Below are 19,952 nucleotides of genomic sequence, written 5' to 3' on the forward strand. Positions count from 1 at the left end.
AATCATTTTGTAATTCTGCATTTATTGTGAAATGCAATAGAATCCTTTATTTCATAATAATGGGAAGGAGAGAGACTGTTTTCCTGTGTTTGTGAAGCCAACATTAAAATGACTTTTTTTTTTTTTTGGCCTGAGTTAGTATTTGAAGCATTTTGGTGGACTGTTCCTCCAGCAGGGTTGATCCTGGAACCACATAGCTGTATTTGAACTTGATGTGTTCTCTATCTAGCCCATGTTCCTCTGACATGAGGTCTGAGCTTGTACCCGTGTGGTAAGGCAGGGAATGAAATCACTTCTGTGTTAAAGTTGGGGAGACCCTCAGGATTTTAGTGAGGGAGCTGTCAATAAATATGTGATGACTCTGAGGCTTCAGTGGAATGTTTTGAGCACGGTTCTGATCAGACTTCGGAAAGTATTAAATGCTTTCCTGTTAGAAGGGAGAAATACTAAACTTAAAATACACTCGGTTTATAAGATGATTTAAAAAAGTATTGATACTTATGTAGAAAATAACTCGAACTATTGCTAACAAAAGCAGCAAGAAGGTTAGGATGCTGGGCCAGTGGTTACCCTGCTAAGATTCTAGTCCGTGCCTTTTCTAGAGCTCAGGCTGGTGGTAGCAGCGCCTTGAGGTACAAGAGGCACTCTCTGTTTCAGTGACCCCTGATGACAGTTTGACGATTTACTGGTAAGGACAACTACTTAATGATGGTCACCTCCACTCCACCGAGAGTTCTTGAGTTGGGAAGAATGAAGGGGGGGGGGGTAAACAGAAGGGGGAATGAACTGTGAGAGACTATGAACTCTGGGAAACAAACTGAGGGCTTCAGAGGGGAGAGGGGTGGGGGATTGGGATAGGCCAGTGATGGGTATTAAGGAGGGCACATATTGCATGGTGTACTGGGTGTTATATGCAAGTAATGAATCATGGAACACTACATCAAAAACTAAGGATATACTGTATGGTGACTAACATAATAAAAATTATTATATATAAAAAAAAAGGAGGCGAGGCTCTGGGGAGCATGAGTATAGGATGGAGACCAAGGAAGGATGTGGCCAGAGAGGAATGCAAGGGACCCCTTATGAAAGCCGTGGTGCCTGGATTTTACCCAAGGACAGTGTGGACACATTGGTGATTTTTTAAAAAGATTTTATTTATTCATTTGAGACAGATATATATTTACAGAGAGAGAGCATGAGGAGGGGGAGATGCAGGGGGAGAGGGAAAAGCAGACTCCCTGCTGAGCTGGGAGTGGGGCTCCATCCCAGTACCCTGGGATCATGACCTGAGTGGAAAGCAGATGCTTAACCATCTGAGCCACCCAGGAGTCCCCACATTGATGCGTTTTAAACTAAGGAATGAAGACCCCAGATTTGGAGCTTTGAAAGCTCCCTTTGGATACATGTTGCAGAGGCAAGGCAGAGGGGTTAGTGGGAAGGTATTGCAGTGGTCCAAGTGAGTGATGGCAGTGGCTGGAATAATGTAGTGGCGATGGGGCCGGGCAAGAGTGGGTTGGATTTGAGATATCGAGGAAAGAAACTCATTCGCCTCTGTGGCTGGGAGTTGGGTGGAACAGGGTGGAGGAAAAGGGGTGAGAGAGTGAGAGGAAACTGGAAACCTAAAATTCACTTGTTAATTTTGCCTTGCAATGTCATGGTAGGTGGGTAGGTGGGTAGACGGACAGAGAAGTAATAGTGTACTAATAAACTCTATATTCTTCACTTAGAAAGGTAAAAGGGGTTGGCACTCTGGTTACAGTATTTAATCAGGGATGAGCCTTTCCTGGGACTGGGATTAAAAGGTCTCACAGCAGAGAGTGTTTAGGAAGCTGGGAAATTTATGGTTGGGTGAATTGATATCTAATTTTGGGTCTGTCCTTTAACTGGGGGATTGCCTTGCTGATTGCATATAGTTTTCATATTTAGTCCCTTAATTTCTTTTTGCAATGTTTCCAGAAGTGTTGGGAGCCTGGATTGTTTAAACTTAGAAAACATATTTTTAAAAGGTTTTAGGTTTCATACAGTGATTTAAATTTAATTTTTAAATATTTTATTATTTGGGGGCAAATCTTATTTTCCCTATTGTTCTCGAACAAATACTAGGGATAAGCAGGAGATTTGGCTTGAGGTCCAGACAAAATCAGAGAAGTACTGATTATTCCTTTCATTGCACTGCTGAATTAAGAAATTGTACTTCATAACCCGAACGAGGTTCATAGACAATGTGTTACAGCCAATGGTGCTTGGCAGGAAACTTTCAAAGGTAGCTTTCTGATGCTTTTGTTGCATTTGCCTTTTAAGCTTGAATGCCGGTCGGAGCAGACAGACACCACTGGTATCACAATGTGATCCACTCCGGTGCGAGGCCTTTTGGTTGTTTCAATTTCAGGCGGAGGAATTGCACAGCAATTGGATTTGGTGGAATTAGCCTTTATCTGGCTCAGGCTCCTCCCCTGCCTCCTCCCCTTCGGACTGGGGGGGCCAGGGTGCCTGCCTTGGCTCTCTCCCCTCCTGCAATCAGCCTGCTGGCTCTTTGTGGGAGCTGTTATCAATTTCAGTGGCTATGGTTTGTTACTTCTATTTGTACGATAACTAGAAATTTGATAAGGTTACGTGCCTGTCAAATGATTTAGATGTCAGGTATAGACGCAGCAAAGCGGTTTTGACAAGCCAAACGTTGGTGCAAAGAGGGGGGACGAGGATGACCCAGAAGAAAGTAAAATCTCTTACAGCCTCACTTTCTTTCCCTTTTAACTTTAGGTCAGTACTTGAACCACTTTAATTTGTCCCTCCTTAAGTGAATGTGACATGGTGACTTCCGGCTTCTATCTAAAGGGCAGGGAAATGGAGGCCTGCCTTTGGAGGGTAGATGCTGGCATTTAGGGAGCTTTGACTTCAGATGTTTTGATAAAAACATCTGGGTCTGGGTACTTTTATCTCTGACTGAAGCTGAGATTAAGGTCTTAGAAGACAAGATTTATTAATGCCAGTGTCTGTCACATGTGTGTATCACAGACAGCCCAGTATTTAAAAAATTTTTTCTATGGGAGGATAGTTGACACACAATGTTACATTAGTTTCAAGTGCACAGTGTAGTGATTCAGCTTCTCTCTCTGTTAGCTACGCTCGTGGTGAGCATAACCTGCCATCTGTCACCCTTGCTCTGGTACAGTATCATTGACTATATTCCCTGTGCTGTGCCATCCCCTAGCTGGAAGTCTGAATCTCCTACTCCCCTTCCCCCAGCTTGCCCTTCCCCCACCTCCTACCCTCTGGCAACCATCAGTTTGTTCTCTGTATTTACAGACCTGATTCTGCTTTTTGTTTGCTTATTGTTTTGTCTTTTCGAGTCCACATATGAGTGAAATCATGATATTTGTCTTTCCCAGTCTGACTTACTTCACTTAGCATCATACCCTCTAGGTCCACCCATGTTGTCGCACATGACAAGAGCTCATCCGTTTTCATGGCTGCATAATATTCTATTATAGATATTCTATACCACATCTTCGTTCCCCATTCTTGTGTTGATGTTCACTCAGGTGGCTTCCATAGTTTGGTTATTGTAAATTATGCTGCAGTGAACACAGGGGGTCATATGTCTTTTTGAATTTTTGGTTTTGTTTTCTTTGGGTGACTACCCAGTAGTGGAAGTACTGGATCATATGGTATTTCCGTTTTTAAAATTTTTTTTAAAGTAGGCTCCACATCAGGCATGGAGCCCAGTGTGGGGCTTGAAATCATGACCCTGAGATTAAGACCTGCGTGAGCTGAGACCAAGAGTCAGGTGCTTAACTGACTGAGCCACCCAGGTGCCCCTCTGTTTTTAATTTTTTGAGGAACATCTATACCGTTTTCCACAGTGGCTGCACCAATTTATTTTTCCACCAACAATGCACAAGGGGTCCTTCTTCTCTACATCCTTGCCAACACTTATTATTTCTTATCTTTTTGATTTTGGCCATTCTGGCAGGTGTGAGGTGCTATCTAATCATGGTTTTTTAAAAAAGATTTTATTTATTTATTTGAAAGAGAGAGAGAGAGAGTGAGAAAGAGAGCACGATTGGGGGAAGGGGCAGAGGGAGAGGGAGAAGCAGACTCCCTGCTGACCAGGGAGCCCAACGAAGGGTTCAATCCCAGGACCCCAGGATCATGACCTGAGCCTTAGGCAGATTTTTAGCCCATCGAGCCACCAAGGTGGCTCATTGTGATTTTGATTTGCATTTCCTTGATGATCAGTGTTGTTGAACATCTTTTCAGTATCTGTTGGCCATCTATATGTCTTCTTTGGAAAAATATCTTTTCAGGTCCTCTGCCCATTTTTTAAAATCAGTTTTTGTTTTTTGGTTTTTGTTGGTGCTGAGTTATATAAGTTCTTTATATGTTTTGGATATTAACCCCTTATCAGATATATCATTTGCAGATATCTTCTCCCATTCAGTAGGTTGCCTTTTCGTTTTGTTGATGGTTTCTTACATTGTGCAAAAAAAAGCTTTTTATTTTGACATATTCCCAATAGTTTGTTTTTGAGGGATCCTAGAATTTTGAGTAAGCTTAAGGGACCTTCCTTTTAAGTGGAGGTAAAGGCCCAGCTCTTTGCAGCATATGCTGTTGTCCTGTGTTCTGTAGTCCAGACGTTGAGTCCGTGAGTATTGCTCATTGGCTTGTCTGTTGAATGAGGAAGCAGTTGAGACAATGAATGATAGGTTTAAGTTTCTTAGACCCTTTCAGTTTTTTTCCTTGATCGATTAAATGGCATGCATCTCTGAGTTTTCATGGTATCTACATCTCTTTACAGCTCAGATTGAATATATATATATATATATATATATATATATATATATATATATACACACACACACACACACATACACATATATATATATATATATATATATAGCGCTTTGCTGTGATGTCTGCCTCAGCAGAACATTTCCCATTTTGCTAGTGGGAGGTTGGGCAGTAGATACCCCAGTAAAGGTTAACAAGGTCAAGAAGTCCTGCTAGAGTTGTGGGCATACTTCTAGTATTCTGCCCCTTGGTTTTGTGAGGTTGTGGAATGAATGTAGGTATTCAGTGTAACTCATCTTGACAGGGGTTTCATTATACTCTGAAAGCACAGTTCAAAGAAATAATGAATTTATATTCGGGGTAGTTTTGTTTGCATTTATTTAAAGGAACGAAGCACACGCGATCATTATAATAGCTCTCGCTACTGGAGTATTGATGGTGCTGACAAAGAGAAAACTCAGACCAGATAGTTTCCAAACAGTGGAACCACCTGGTTCTTTGGCAATGCCAGCTCACCCCTGCTTCTCAAATAGCCATGGTCTCATGAAATGTAAAAGTGAGACAGTCATTGGCTCAAGCAGAATGACATTCCAGAATCCAAATTATTAAGAGACATGAAAATACTTATCCACGTCAATTCAAAACGGCTCCTCTCTTCCACTTCCCTTACCTTTAGAGTTCCATTTTCTCTTCTTCTTCTTTGTAACTATAAAACCCAGGTATTTATTTCCACATTGCAAAGAAAATAATAGTATTGCTTCTTGAGATGTTTATTCTGGAGGGAAAAGAAAGACCTTTTGTCCTTTTGGGAAACGGACTCACCCAGACCGTTAGTGTTTCAGACCCAAGGGAAGTATCTTAGGTCAGGTTAGCAAGGGAACAATATGATTGCACCTGTAGCACCATGAAATTACACTGAAATATGAAACTGGAAACTTCATAAAAATACAACCAAGATAAGATACTAATCAATGTGCAGACTTATGCAGTAGTTTTTCTCGTTATAATGTTAAACTTCGGAAATTTCTTGACTTATTTTAGTGTTTGATTTTTCATGTTGGAAATCGGAGTTAATTTAAAAGTAAAAATACTGAATAATCTACAAAATCTTCTAAGTTGGGGCTTTAAGACAGCAATCATTTTAGGGGCTCCTGGGTGGCTCAGTTGGTTAAGCATCCCACTCTTTTTTTTTTTTTCTTTCCTCTTCCCTCTCACTTTTTAAAAATTATGTTATGTTAGTCACCATACAGTACGTCATTAGTTTTTGATGTGGTGTCCCATGATTCATTGTTTGCATATAACACCCAGTGCTCCATGTAATACATGCCCTCCTTAATACCCATCACGGGGCTAGCCCCTCCCCCAACCCCCTCCCCTCTAAAACCCTCAGTTTGTTTCCCAGAGTCCATAGAGGCAGGAATCCATAAAAATCATAGAGGAGAACATAGGCTGTAACCCCTTTGATATCAGCCACAGCAATTTCTTTCATGACACATCTCCAAAGGCAAGGGAAACAAAAGAAAAAATGAACTTTTGGGACTTCATCAAGGTAAAAAGCTTCTGCACAACTAAGCATCCCACTCTTGATTTCAGTTCAGGTCATGATCTCAGGGTGGTGAGACTGAGCCCTGTGTGGGGGTCCTCATTAGATGTGGAATCTGCTTAAGATTCTCTCTCTCCTTCTCCGTCAGCCCCTCCCCTCCTCTCATGCCTACACTCAGTCTCTCCTCTCTTTCCCTCTCTAAAAAAAAAAAAAAAGTCAGCAACCATTTTTTAAAAAGATTTATTTATTTATTTGAGAAAGAGAGAGAGCAGGGGGGAGGGAAAGAGAAGCTTAAGTAGACTCCTCGCTGAGCACAGAGCCTGATGCAGTCCTTGATCTCATGACCCTGAGATCACGACCTGAAATCACCATCTGAGCTGAAACCAAGAGTTGGATGCCTAACTGACTGTGCCACCAGGCGCCCTGACAGCAACCATTTAAAGTTTCATTTTGAAGTACTGGTATTACCTTATTTACGCACTCATTTGATGAATGTCTACCAAGCATCTAATTGGTTGTGTCTACAACCATCAAAGATCCAGTAGTGGCTGATGTATGTGACATGTAAGACAATTTAAAAACTGTTTAAGATTTTGTTTACACTGTCATTTAAAATCGAGTCTTTTTAAGGAAATAATGTATATTTTCATTAAAATTGCATTTCAATCTAAGTGGAAGATTGAAGTTTACAGAATGTTTGAATTGCCATCTTGGAGCATGATATGGTAGAAGGAGCAAAGGCTTTGGGACAGCAGATCTTGGTTTGAATCCTGACTCTACTGCCTGCTAGATGTTGGTGCTAGGCTTATGTCTTAATCACCAAGCCACAGTTTCCTGTATTAGTTAGGATTCTTGGCTCAAGGGATAAGAAACCCAACCTTCATTGAACAGAATGATAATTTCTTTTGAGAATATTAGGGTACAAAAATTCAAGGGCAGGAACATGCCTGTTTGGGCTTCAGGAACGGTAGGAATCAGAAATCAAATGCCACCAGGTCAGGACTCTCTTTTTGGCAGATGAATTGCATCTGTGCCTCTAGATTCTGGTGGTGGTAAACAAGGCTGTAGATAGTTCTAAAGTTTTATTTATTTATTTATTTATTTATTTATTTATTTATTTATTTTATTTTATTTATTTATTTGACAGAGAGAGACAGCCAGCAAGAGAGGGAACACAAGCAGGGGGAGTGGGAGAGGAAGAAGCAGGCTCCCAGAGCACTGGGATCACGCCCTGAGCCGAAGGCAGACGTTTAATGACTGCACCACCCAGGTGCTCCTAAAGTTTTATATCTTAGAGATTTTATCGCTAGAGACAGAGACTCACTCTACACTTTGGGTCCCAGTTCCCAAATTCCCCAAACATGCTGATTTGGACTAGCATAGGCCAGATGATTGACTTCCTTTGGGTCCATTCAATGGTGGTTGAGGAAGTGAATCATGTAGGAAAATGGCACCTCTTGAGGAAACATACATAGATGGAGTGAGGCATGAGACCATTATGAGAAGGCTGGAGGTTTTGGGTGGACCACATAGTGGGTTTCCATTACATTTTTCCCATGTAAAAAGTGATAAAATAGATATCTCTTTTGCAGAGTGATTTTGAAGATTAAACAAGAGAGTCTGTCAAATGCCTAGTATAATGTTAGTCTGATACCTTGTAGCTCTTGAATAAATCATAGCTGCTATTACAGAGCGGGGAGGAAACAAACCAACATTTCTCAAAACTGACACCTGTAATCAATGTGAAACTCTCACTCTTAACTAAGAAGCCTAGGAAACCAAAATTCTTCACTTCATTCTTCAACACTGCTCATATATTTATTTCTAATCATTTCTTCCTTGTGGAAGACCTGAGTTACTACTGAGTTTCTGGTTGTAGCATAGATAGGTTAATAACCTGTAAAAATTTCTAGGCAATTTATGTTTTAAATAAAATTCTGGGTTAAGAATTTAATCTCGGGAGCACCTGGGTGGCGCAGTCGGTGAAGCGGCCGACTCTTGGTTTCAGCTCAGGTCATGATCTCGTGGTCGAGAAATCAAGCCCCGAGGCAGGCTCTGCACTCAGCGGGGTGTCTGCTTGAGGATTCTCTCTTCCCCTTTGCCCCTCCCCCTGCTCTCTCTCTCTCTAAAATAAATAAATAAATCTTTTTTTTTTTTAAAGATTTTATTTATTTATTCGACAGAGATAGAGACAGCCAGCGAGAGAGGGATCACAAGCAGGGGGAGTGGGAGAGGAAGAAGCAGGCTCATAGTGGAGGAGCCTGATGTGGGGCTCGATCCCAGAACGCGGGGATCACGCCCTGAGCCGAAGGCAGACGCTTAACCGCTGTGCCACCCAGGCGCCCCTAAAATAAATAAATAAATCTTTAAAAAAGAATTTAATCTCTTAATTTTTTTTGATGAAAATATCTTGCTGAGATCCATGGGGTTTTCTGGCTGGCGAAAGCTCTGTCCTGGAAGCGATTCTCAGTGTCATTAGTGTGCACATTAAGTATAATGCATTTAGATTTATTCTTCTTCTGCCTTCTTTGTGTTTGTTTGTTTTTGCTATGTTACAGTTTTTATTTTCCTGTTTTTCAGTTTTGAAGATGTGGAAGGAGTGTGGTTTCTTACAGGAAAGCAGTCACTGTTGCCCGAAGGGTAATGCCATTGTAGGTGTAGGAGAGTTGTGAGGACCAATTTTAATGACATGATCAATCTGTTAGGGAGCAGGCATATGTAAGAAAAGGGACAAATCATCTGTCACTTTCATCAGCTGTGACTCTTTGAGATTAAGGACAGGTTATTTTCACTTTGATGACTGTTCTGTGTTTGTTCAGCTGTTTGCATTTGTGTGATTCTTGATTTTATCCTTATTTCTTTTCTTCTCTGTAGTTTGGATGTAGCTTTCTTCTCTGAACTACGAATTCCCTAATTAGTTTTTTTTTTTAACTGGAAATTACCCATTTCCTGATACTTTATAATTCAAAACATGCATGCTGGAATGTTCCTTCTTGTAACTTACTATTCTCTCCTTAATTTAACCTTGCGTGATACCTTCTGGTTCAAAATAATTTCAATAATATTCTAATCTGTGTGTGAATGAAGCTGTTTATATTTAAAAATCATAATCATGTAATGGATGAGACTGGATCTCTCTAAAGGATTAAGAGTTAAGAGAACACGTGTCCAGAAATCAAAATTCATTAATTGTCTGAATTACTAAATGTTATTAAAAAAGTAACATGGCAACATAGAACGGCAGTAGTCAGGCTCTCTGAGTCAATTACTTGTCAGCAGTAGATCAGGTATTAGAATATTAACTGTTTTTTCTCCTTTAGTATCTGAACAGTTAATTGTATGATACTTTAGTTTCCCGAAAAAGTTAATCATCACCAAATACTTAGTTTATTCCCCAGAGTAATTTATGACTTATAGCCAGAATTTTGCGGATTTAGTTACATTTTCCTCCTGTAAAATTCCTGGTGAAAATATGCATTATGTATATATAATTTAGCCTCCGACTTTCTTCATTAAGGTAGATATGATTTTCTGGTTTGAATCTATATTTCCATTAATATTGCAGTTTTAGGAATGGCGTTCTCTCCCCCGGCCTGATCCTTACTAATAGAAAACGTAAACAATTGTTTCTTTCAAAAGAAATACCCCAAACCACGTTTTGAATGAAGTGTGATAATTTTTGTCCCTTTTATGACACTGTAAGTTCCATCGCAGATAATGAATCAGCTAAAATTTTAAGTGATGCAAAGCTTCTGGTATCCTCTACTAAGAAATATTCAGTTAGTTCCACTTTTGTCTCTGCTTGTTTACAGGACATTGTCTCCAGCTTATGTGTGTTCAGTTTGATGGTTTTCACTTGGTGTTTTTTCATTGTCAGAGGAATTGAAGGATAATGTCCAGGGAGGTGCCAGAAAGAGACTTCGGTCTCCGATTGGCTCTGTCACCTCCTCACACTCCCTTCCTTCATCGATGAAAATGGACAATAAAATGCGTACCTGCTAGGATTTATCCAAAGATATATAGACAAAGCACTTCTTAATTGTTTTTTCATTTATTTACTTTTATTCTATTTTGATCCCCAAAAGACTTTAGGGGTTCCCCAATGCAGGGGCCCCTGTGCTGAGATGGGTTCTCTAGCTCTTTGCCTACTGATGGTGAGTCAACACATACCTGTGGGAGATGAATGCTGAGCACTCCTTACACGTCGTGGCTGGCCTTCCCATCCTGGCTCTGCTCACGTGATTCAGAAAGGGCTCAGTGCAGTGCCTGGGACATCGAGAGCTCATAGAGGTCAAGTGTTATTACCATCATCTCATTCATTCTCACAAAGGTGCTATCGATATTATATTACCATTATGCTTATTTTGTGTGAGAGGAAACTGAGGCTCAGAGAGATTAAGTAGCCAACCTAAGGTCACGTAGCTATGAAGCGGTGGAGTCAGGGCCCAAGATGAGTATGTCAAAATCCTGAGCCTGAGCGGTTAGGGTTGTAGGAGTGATTTTTAATTATCTTAACTTACTGAGAAATCAGTTAAGATGTGCTTTATGTATTTAGAATACTTATTTAGAATAAAATTTAGACTTCAATTTTTTAAAAAAGATTTTATTTATTTATTTGACACAGAGAGAGAGACTAGAGAGCACAAGCAGGGGGAACAGCAGAGGGAGAGGGAGAAGCAGACTCCCCGCTGAGCAGGGAGCCCGATGCAGGGCTCGAACCCAGGACCCTGGGATCATGACCTGAGCTGAAAGCAAATGTTTAACCAACTGAGCCACCCAGGTTCCCCTAGATTTCAAGGTTTTTTAAGTAAAGGAACTCCAAATCTGTTGAAGCTGATTTGTGAATATATATAAAATATGGACAAATCTTTAAATATCAGTAAGTACCTCTGTGAACGCAATAGAAGGCTAATTTAAGGCTTAGAAGTCTATGAAAATCATTTTAATGCTTTTTAATCATGTTTAAAAAGGTAATTAAAAATTTAATTTATTTAATTAGCCATAAATTTACATATTATGAGATTAATTTAAAGAAAAACAAATTCTCTTTTGAGTTCATTTGACTTAACATTTGTTAAAAATTAACTTCATCTTAAAAAAAGCCCTTAATCAGGTTTTCCTTTGTAGTTGTTTAATTCCCATCTAGCATTGTGAGATTAGCCAATTTTCTGCATTTTAGATGTTAAAAATACAAAACTAGATAGTAATCAATCATGAAGTAGTTATTAAGCTTTTAATATATGCTTAACACCAAGCAAAATGCGATGAGAGAGAAAGAAGCATATGGTTGGTCCACATTCTCCAGTACTTTAAAATCTGCAGAACTATACATGATGGTACCTCACTGAGTGCTAAATTTTGCAGATCAAACTAGGAATTTTGCTTGTAGTTTGAAAATGATGCAACCCTCACAATCCCCCCTTGAAGAAATGGAAAGTATCCATCATGTCATAAAAGATAATAAAATTGGTCATTGATTTCATTGTATCAGATGGACACTTTTAAATGTGTGAAATAAAGAGCAGGACAACATGAATCAGTAATAAATATGCCTGGAGATTTTAGGCTTCCGTTAAACATATTCTGACAAGGTAAGCTGCTTTCGAAATAATATTCTCCTTTTGCTTACCCTTCGGCCCTGGATTCCTCTTAGCTGTCTGGTCTATTGTGATAGACCCAAGACCCCCCTTGTACTGCTACTATTCCCCGTTAATCCATGTTTGCAATCCCTTTTGCAACACCTTTTCTCCCTCTCTCGATTTCTATTTTTCCAACCTTTTTGCTTCAACTCTGTGTTTGCCACTAGAGCAAAAGAGCTTCATTAAGATGAAGAAACGAGTGACTAACTTAACCTTCTGTATATGGACGCCCACTGGCCAGGTCACCCGCCATTTATGGAAAACCCAAGTCTCAGTACCTCAGCTTCCCCATTTGGGCTTTAAAAACTCTGTCCCTGCTTTCTTTGAAAATGTTTTCTTGTAAAATATTTGATCAATACAAAAGACCATATGGAGTATCGATGTAAGTTTTATAGCATGATAACCAAAGGATTGCATATGAATCTACCTTCCAACATAAGCACGTGAATATCAGGACCAGTGAAGCTCCCCTCACATCCTTCTATGAGCAGATCTCACAGCAACCCTGGGTGTTGCCCTTATCAGTTTTCTTTCCCCCCTTTATTTACACCTATGTATGTATTCTTTGCTTCTTTCCCCTTTAACAAAATGTTTCTGAGATTTATACATATGGATCCATTCAGCTGTAGTCCATTTATATTCACTCCTTGATAATATTATATGAATATAATATAATTCATTCATTCTCCTGTGCATGGATATTTGGGTCGTTTCTGATTTTTCTTTTTTTATTTTTGAGAGAGAGAGAGTGTGCGAGAGCGGGGGGCAGAGGATGGGCAGAGGAAGAGGGAGAGTGTTAAGCAGGCTCCACACCCAGCATGGAGATGGGCTCAATCTCACAACCCTGAGATCATAACCTGAGCCAAAATCAAGAGTCGGATGCTTAACTGACTGTGCCACCCAGGTGCCCCCAGCTTTCTTGATAATACAGTGTTATTATGAACATGCTGGTCTATGTCCCTCACTGCTCATGGGCAAGGGATTCCGGGAGATGAGAACACCTGGGTGTGGAGCTGCTGGGCTGAGGCCATGCTCATCTTTGACTTCACTTCTGCCTGTGATTTACTCTCCTCTTAGTTTGTTGTCCGACAATTTATCAGTTTCTGGTTGCACCTGGTTTCTTTCATACAACATGGCTTGCTGGCTTTTCTGTGTTGCGGTTTTCATTTATTTTCAAATTTAATCACACTGTTATAATAGTAATAATTATGATACTTACAGCATTTGAGGGAGAGAATTTATATTTCAGAATGAGCGAACAAGTCAATTTGCAGCTCTGTTTACCATTTTGCTTTTGAAGAGTCTTCCTTCTCAGTCATTGTGAGCCTTTTTGAACCACCATCGTGAACCACCCCGGTGTCCAGGCCCTTCCTCTGTGTGAACTTGTGAGTGCGACTAGCTGGTGAGTCCAAACAAAATATCACTGAGCACATCCAGGCCGGCAGAAATGATTGTATTAAGCAACAAAGGTCATTTTTGAAATTTACGGGGAAGGACAAAGCTAATATTTGCTAGTGACCTACTGCAGGCATGTCCTTGCCTGATGCTCTCATACGTTAACTTTAACCTCCCAAACGTTCTGCAGCGTGTTGCTCTTTTTGTTCATTTCTTTTTCTATTTTATTGCCGAGGATCAGGAGTGGTAGCGAAATTGAACAAATAAAGATCACAGGCCAGAATTAAGGTTTAAATTCAGGTCTTTCGATTCTTAACGTAGGGTTCTAATCTGTAGTACAAAAGACAGGTGTGTGTGTGTGTGTGCGTGTGTGTGCACGTGCACAAGCGTGTATACATAGCAGGTCAATACGATATCACGGTCAACGTTTGAAGTACATTTCTAAGTTCCTTCTGAAGAAAAATATGTCAAATCAAATTGCCTACTGTGTGTATTTCTTACCTTTGACTTTACGAATGCATTTTCAAAGTGCCTTTGTTCAGTCTTGAAGAGATGAGCCTAGAGGAAGCTAAGATCATTGCTTTCCAGCTGTGACCCATTCTTTTTCTAAACTCCTGGCGCATCTTAATCCTGTCCTCCCTCCTCCTGCGTCCTTCTTGCCCTGTACCGACAGGAGTACACAGCTCCCCGGATCGGTCTTCTGGGGAGGCCAGGGTCTGAGGCTGGGCCCAGGAATTCTGTCTTCTGGGGTCCTGGGCTGGCTCTCTAATAGTGGACAGTTAGGGGAAGAGGAGCAAAATTGCCTGCTCCCTAACTGGCCTCCTGCTTCTGTCCTGCTCACCTCCAGTGGGTTAGTGCAATGGCCAGAAAGTGCCTGTCAGACCAGAAGTCCAGCACGTCCCTGCTCTGCTTACAGTCCTCACCCCCTCAGTCCTGTTGAGATGCCACCTTCTCACTGGGGCCTTCTCAGAGCCCCCTATCTAAAAGGGCAGCATTCCTGACCCTTCTCATCTCGTCTTCTTGCTTTGTTTTGCTCTTAGCACTTACCACTAACATACCATTTACTCAGCTTCCTTAGGTCCTGGTCTTTTCTGTCTCTCCCACTGCAGTGCCCTCCAAGAGGCCAGAGATCATGACTGTTGTCTTTGCTGTGCTGTTCCCACAACTGGAACAGTACTTGGCTCATAGTAGGTGCTCAATAAATACCTATTGAATGAACAAAGGATTGAATGGGTGAACATTTAAGGGGATTCCAAAGAATGGCATTCCTAAGATAAACTGCCATTGTTATTCATGAAAGGAGAGCAGGCAAGAGACCAAGGATGATCATTTTATATCCAGTGCTGAAGTAGAAGGGAAGAAAAGGCATTTTTGCTGGGGAGAGAACCGGAGTTTGAAAGGGCAGCTTATATGAGGCTCGACGAATATTCTAGTTAACATTGACTAAGTTAATACAGGGCAGCATGTTTGTGTTGCCGCAAATCCACATATTGAAACCTAATCCCCAGTGTGATGGCATTTGGAGGTGAGGCCTTTGGGAGGCAATTTGATCATGGGGTCTCTTGTAGAAGAGACTCTAAAGAGCTCCCTGACCCCTGCCACCCTGTGAGGACACAGTGAGAAGATGGCCATCTGTGAGCCAGGGAGCAGGCTCTCACCAGACACTGACTCTGCCTGCCCCTTGATCTTGGACTTCCCTGCCTCCAGAACCATGAGAAATAAATTCCTACTCTTTAGAAGCCACCCAGTGTGTGACGTCTTAGTTACAGAAGCCCAAATGGACAGGCACCATGGCTAGCAATTTCTTTCCAAATCTGATCAAAATTTGTGTTTCTTAGCTTAATGTCCTGGTCTTCCCCTGTCTGCACACCCTCCCCCCCCACCAGACGCTCCTGCCAAATGGAGCCATGTTCCAGTCCCTGCCTATGTGGTTCCTCTCTTACCTCTGGAACTGGGCCTCTCTGCTTTCACCCCTCTCCTTTCTTTCTCTTCTCCCTCCCTTCTTTTTCTTAATCATTTGTTAACCAGCTCCCGTAGGCCAGGTGGCCATGCTAGGTTTTGGGATTAGAAAGATCACTAAGACTTTGCCCTTGTCTCTGAGTTCCATGTGTTCTAGAGCGGGGGGCTGTGACCCCATTGTAAGTGCAGTTCAGGGTGATAACTGCTCTCACAGGCGGGTGTAAAGCTATGGGGCTCCAGACTGGGAGGAGGCCAGTCCAGCTCACAGAGGAGCATCCCTGGCACTGAGCTTTGATGAAAAAATGGATTACGCTCCCCATGGGCTCAGGGTAGGGAGCAAGAGGGAACATCCTGTCAGTGACAGGGAACCCCTAGTAGTCTTACGAGAATACTCTTCATCCAGTTCTTACAGATTTGCACAGCGTGTGGTGTGACTCTTGGCAAAGACAGATTGTTGCCCAGCACCTGCACAGATGGGGTTCAGAATTCATCTGCACCTGTGCGATCACCAGATGACATATCCGAGGTGCTATGGAGGGGTCTGATCATTGGCACAAATCCAACAACAACAAAAAAATCAGTTTCTGTTCTGGAATAGCTTGAGTCAAATTGTAATTGTAAACCAATAGCTAATTCTTACTTTATTTTGCTTTGTTAGCCGTAATCTTTCTTATCATTGTAGAACTGCTCTCTTTAATGTCTTATGACAAATATTCGATGATCCTTTCACATCAATCAAAACTAATATAATGATGGCAATGCTGGGAATTTGCACAGCACCTTATTCTTTTTCAAGTTCTTTCTGGTGTTTTCTCTCATCAGTCTCTACAGATCTGTTAGTTAAGTTACTAGAATCTCTAATTAGAGGGGAGGAAACTGGCTCAGAGAAGCTGAGTTGGCTGGCAAGTGATGGGGATGGGATGAGAATTCTAGGCTCTTGTCCACTAAAGCTGTACTTTTTCCGGGATAGACTCCACTGTTTTTGTAAACTATTAAATCTTGTAGCACAGTAGGAAGAATCAGTGGAGAAATTCTCATGTTCGTATTTACTGGGCACTTTATACGTGGGTAAACATTTTAGGCATGGTGAGAGTCAGCTGAATTAATCAGAACGCTTTGGGTTAGATGAGCTCACTTAACTGATAAACCTGGAGGCTGGCCAAGACTTCCTCGCCATCTCTTGCTTTGCTTGCCACAGTGTTGGCTTCGTCATTATTGGGGGGTGGCCGGATCTCGATCAGCAGCTTCAGTTTCATAGCCTGAACTAGCCAGAGCTGGAGAAAAAGCACCCCCTTCTCAAGGGTTCCTACCGAAGTCTCAGATCCGGGGCTCACGCACATACGCGGGATTATGGTCCAGGATGGGTCAATCTCCGGGCTCAAAGGTGCAGTATTCTCATTGGCAGGATGGGGTCAGGTTGTGAGGGCAAAAGGGACGCACAAAATGGAAGAGAAGATCCTCTTCCCTCTGCCCTCTGATCTTTTTGTATCCACTTGTCTCCCGGAATCATGATCGGCAAGTCATCAGATACAACATTTAAAGTTAGACCTAAATAAAGAGAGAGGATGTAAGTGGGCGGGAGACAAGAGAGGGGGTGACCGTGGCCCCAGCTCCCTGCATGTGGTGAAGGTGTAGCAGGCAGGTGGCGCCTGAGCTGTACTGAGAGTCTGTAGGGCTTGGCTATGGATAATACCATTAAAAAGGATTACGCATCTTCTAAAACTCTGCAGACCGGTTATGGAGACGATTGTCTACGGTTCAAAACTAGTCCCTTAATGAGACAAGCCCAAGTCAGGTGATGCTCGAGTGTCTTGAGGACATGGGACAGACTGTTAAATTGTGATCAACTCAAAACCTAGGGCTCTGGAACTTGACCGGTTTTCTTTTCAGTTCTTGCTTTGGGAATTGCCATTTAAAAAAACAAGAAACCCTTAAACGAATCCCCAGAAGAACATAGGGTTGTGCCTTCCCTAACACTGGTCTTGGATGTGTTAGAACCTGGCTGATGGATTTTTCTTCTCACTTCTTCATGCTTGTTGCTGTTATAGTCTTGTCATCTCTGCTACTTTTTTTATTTTATGACTCTGTGCCCTGTGCTTACGTCAAGTGAAGCTAAATGGCTTTCTTGCTTAGTTGGGCATAAAACCCCAAGAATGTGCTGGTATGAGTATCTTCACTCATGCTGGGGGACTGAGGGGTACAGGGCTAATCTCATTCAGCACATTCTGTGGAAGAAAAACTATGTGGGTTATTTGACCTTTTATTTATGGAAATAATAAGAATAGGGTTTTCATACTTTTATAAATTTAGATGAAAAAATGGAGAGAAAGTGAGATATTCTTAAGCTACCAGTGATGAGAGAATCTAGACCTTTCTATTTGTAGCCATCTGAGAGTTTTGTTTTTTTTTTCTTTCAAGATTTTCTGGTAAGAGGAAATTTTTCAGTAACCCAAGGACAACAATACCTGGGGGAATTGAGTGAGCACAGACATGACTCAACAAAACCAGTCACTCTGTGCTCAACTAAGTGAACTTTCCAAATTTATACAGAAAGTTGCACTTACAGAATCGTATTTTTATTAGCCACCCTAAATGTTAGCTATTAATTTAAGTGCTAATTTGAGCCTGATAATTATGAATGTAAAATGGGGATTATGTGGGTTATCAAAAATGTGTTTCCATATTACTTAATATCTAGGTTTTAAAGCAATAAGAACAACGTGCTGTAGCTTGTCAGTCATTAGCAAGCAGCATATTTAACCGGTGTGACAGTTGTTGTCATTATGCTAATAATAGGAGACGGGGCTCTAGTAAGATTAAGGCATTAGCGATTCCAGTCCCTCGAGGAAACTGTAAAATTGAGCTTCACTGGGTTGTAATTAGAAAAGAACTGTATTTAAATACCGAAAAAAAACCAAAAAAACCTTAGGTACCTCAGCACACAGTGTGCCAGGAGCACGGGCTGGAAGTCTTTTAATCTCTAGGTGTGGCTTATTTTATAAATATTTCCATACGCATTTACATACTTGACATTTGACAGCGTGGCATTGTGTGACCCTATCCATATGCTTTGCCTTACGAAATAGAATGAACCTTTTGTAAGGACAGGGCTAGCTGTTGATGATTTTCTAGATCTTCCTCCTCCACAGTGCAGTGCAGCCTCAGCATGCTGCTTTGTCCCTGGCAGGATGGGCCGGGAGTGGATTCAGCTGTCTTTCCCCACACTTTTTTCTTGAGCAGTAGTACAACTATTGATGGCGGTCATAATAACCATTATGGAAGGCCTTGCTTGCTTGCTCACGGTTAGGAATGTGTCTTAGGACATTTGATCCTATCCTTATGACTTATTAAATATCATGATTTAAATACTGTTGCTGCTATCGCCATTGGACGGAGGAGACCATGGAAGCACAGAGTGGTTAAGTGACTTGCCTAAGGTCACACAGTCAGTGGTCTTGCCGGCTCTACTCGGGCGGCCTCTCCCTCTGCCCTCTGCTGATGGAGTTGTGTCTGGAATTGGACAATTTTAGCTTCTTTGGCCCTGGCCTATCCTGAGTGGGGTTTGTGATTCCTCGGTTTATGTTTCTTTTTCTTTCTTTCTTTTGTTCTCCTCCTTTCTGTTAGGTCAAGTACAAAAGAGATTTTGAAGAAAGCAAAGGGAGGGGCTTCAGCATCGTGACCGACACTCCCGAACTACAGAGGCTCAAGAGGACTCAGGAGCAAATCAGTAACGTAGGTGACTGCTTGTTCGGTGACGCGCCCGCCCTAACTCGTGTGTCTCGGCTGGGAAAATGGGATTGGGACTTGGAGGTGTTCTCGGTGCTACCGTGTGCAAGCAGTGCTCAGCATGCTCCCAGAGCACGCTGCATTCAACTGCTAGGTCCCTTCCCTTTGGTTTCACCACAGTCACCTAGAGCCTAACACTTCCACAGCAATGACTGCATGTCTGAATACATATTTAATTTATTTAATTACAGTGATTTACTGAATCGATTTCCTAAGTAAATCAATTTAATTAAATAAATTAAATGTGTATTTAGACATGCAGTCATTGCTAGTAAAAGAGGTGTTACCGTAATTAAGCATCTTTTTCCATTTTTAATGGTTCTCAGCTTTTGAATTTTTCCAAAATGGGGCTTTTATAAAAAACCTGATAGTTCTTCTTCTTCTTCTTTTTTTTTTCCTTGGCTGGGGGTAATCATATAAAAAGTATAAAAAGTATAAAAAATACACATATAAGGCGAAGCATATTGAGAAATCTTATATTACCTAATTTTGTGTATGTCAGATTTCATACTTTAAACCAGATATTTGTTGAAATGACGCATTACGTCTAATTTCGGAAATAAACATTTACGTATGAAGCTACTTTGGATTTGAAAGCTGTGTCTTAAGTAATATATTTTTCTTGAAAAAGAAAATCGAGAGTAACAGAAGTTCAAAACCTATTAGGAACTGAAAAGTGTTAAATCTGTACTACTTAAAGCTGGATAAATAGCTCGTCTTCAGTTTTGTAATTCATGGCTGTAATTATGTTTCTTTTAAAGTTTTATATGATGTTTGTCAAAATGTAATTTTTTTTCAGAAAAAAAATCAGTTCAATGTTAGGTAGCCAAGAGGAC

At 41.2% G+C, this 19,952-nt stretch overlaps 1 protein-coding gene across 2 annotated transcripts in view; it reads left to right on the top strand.

Annotated features, from left to right (window-relative positions):
• NEBL (nebulette) overlaps positions 1-19,952 on the top strand; it is a 336,480-nt gene that overhangs the window by 154,518 nt on the left and 162,010 nt on the right. For both annotated transcript variants that reach the window (XM_057304699.1, XM_026478969.4), the window contains exon 4: positions 18,955-19,062. In XM_057304699.1, coding sequence (XP_057160682.1) covers positions 18,955-19,062 — 108 coding nt within the window. The remainder of the gene's footprint in view (positions 1-18,954; positions 19,063-19,952) is intronic.

This window comes from Ursus arctos, unplaced genomic scaffold (genome assembly GCF_023065955.2).
Source record: "Ursus arctos isolate Adak ecotype North America unplaced genomic scaffold, UrsArc2.0 scaffold_30, whole genome shotgun sequence".
Lineage (NCBI taxonomy): Eukaryota > Metazoa > Chordata > Mammalia > Carnivora > Ursidae > Ursus > Ursus arctos.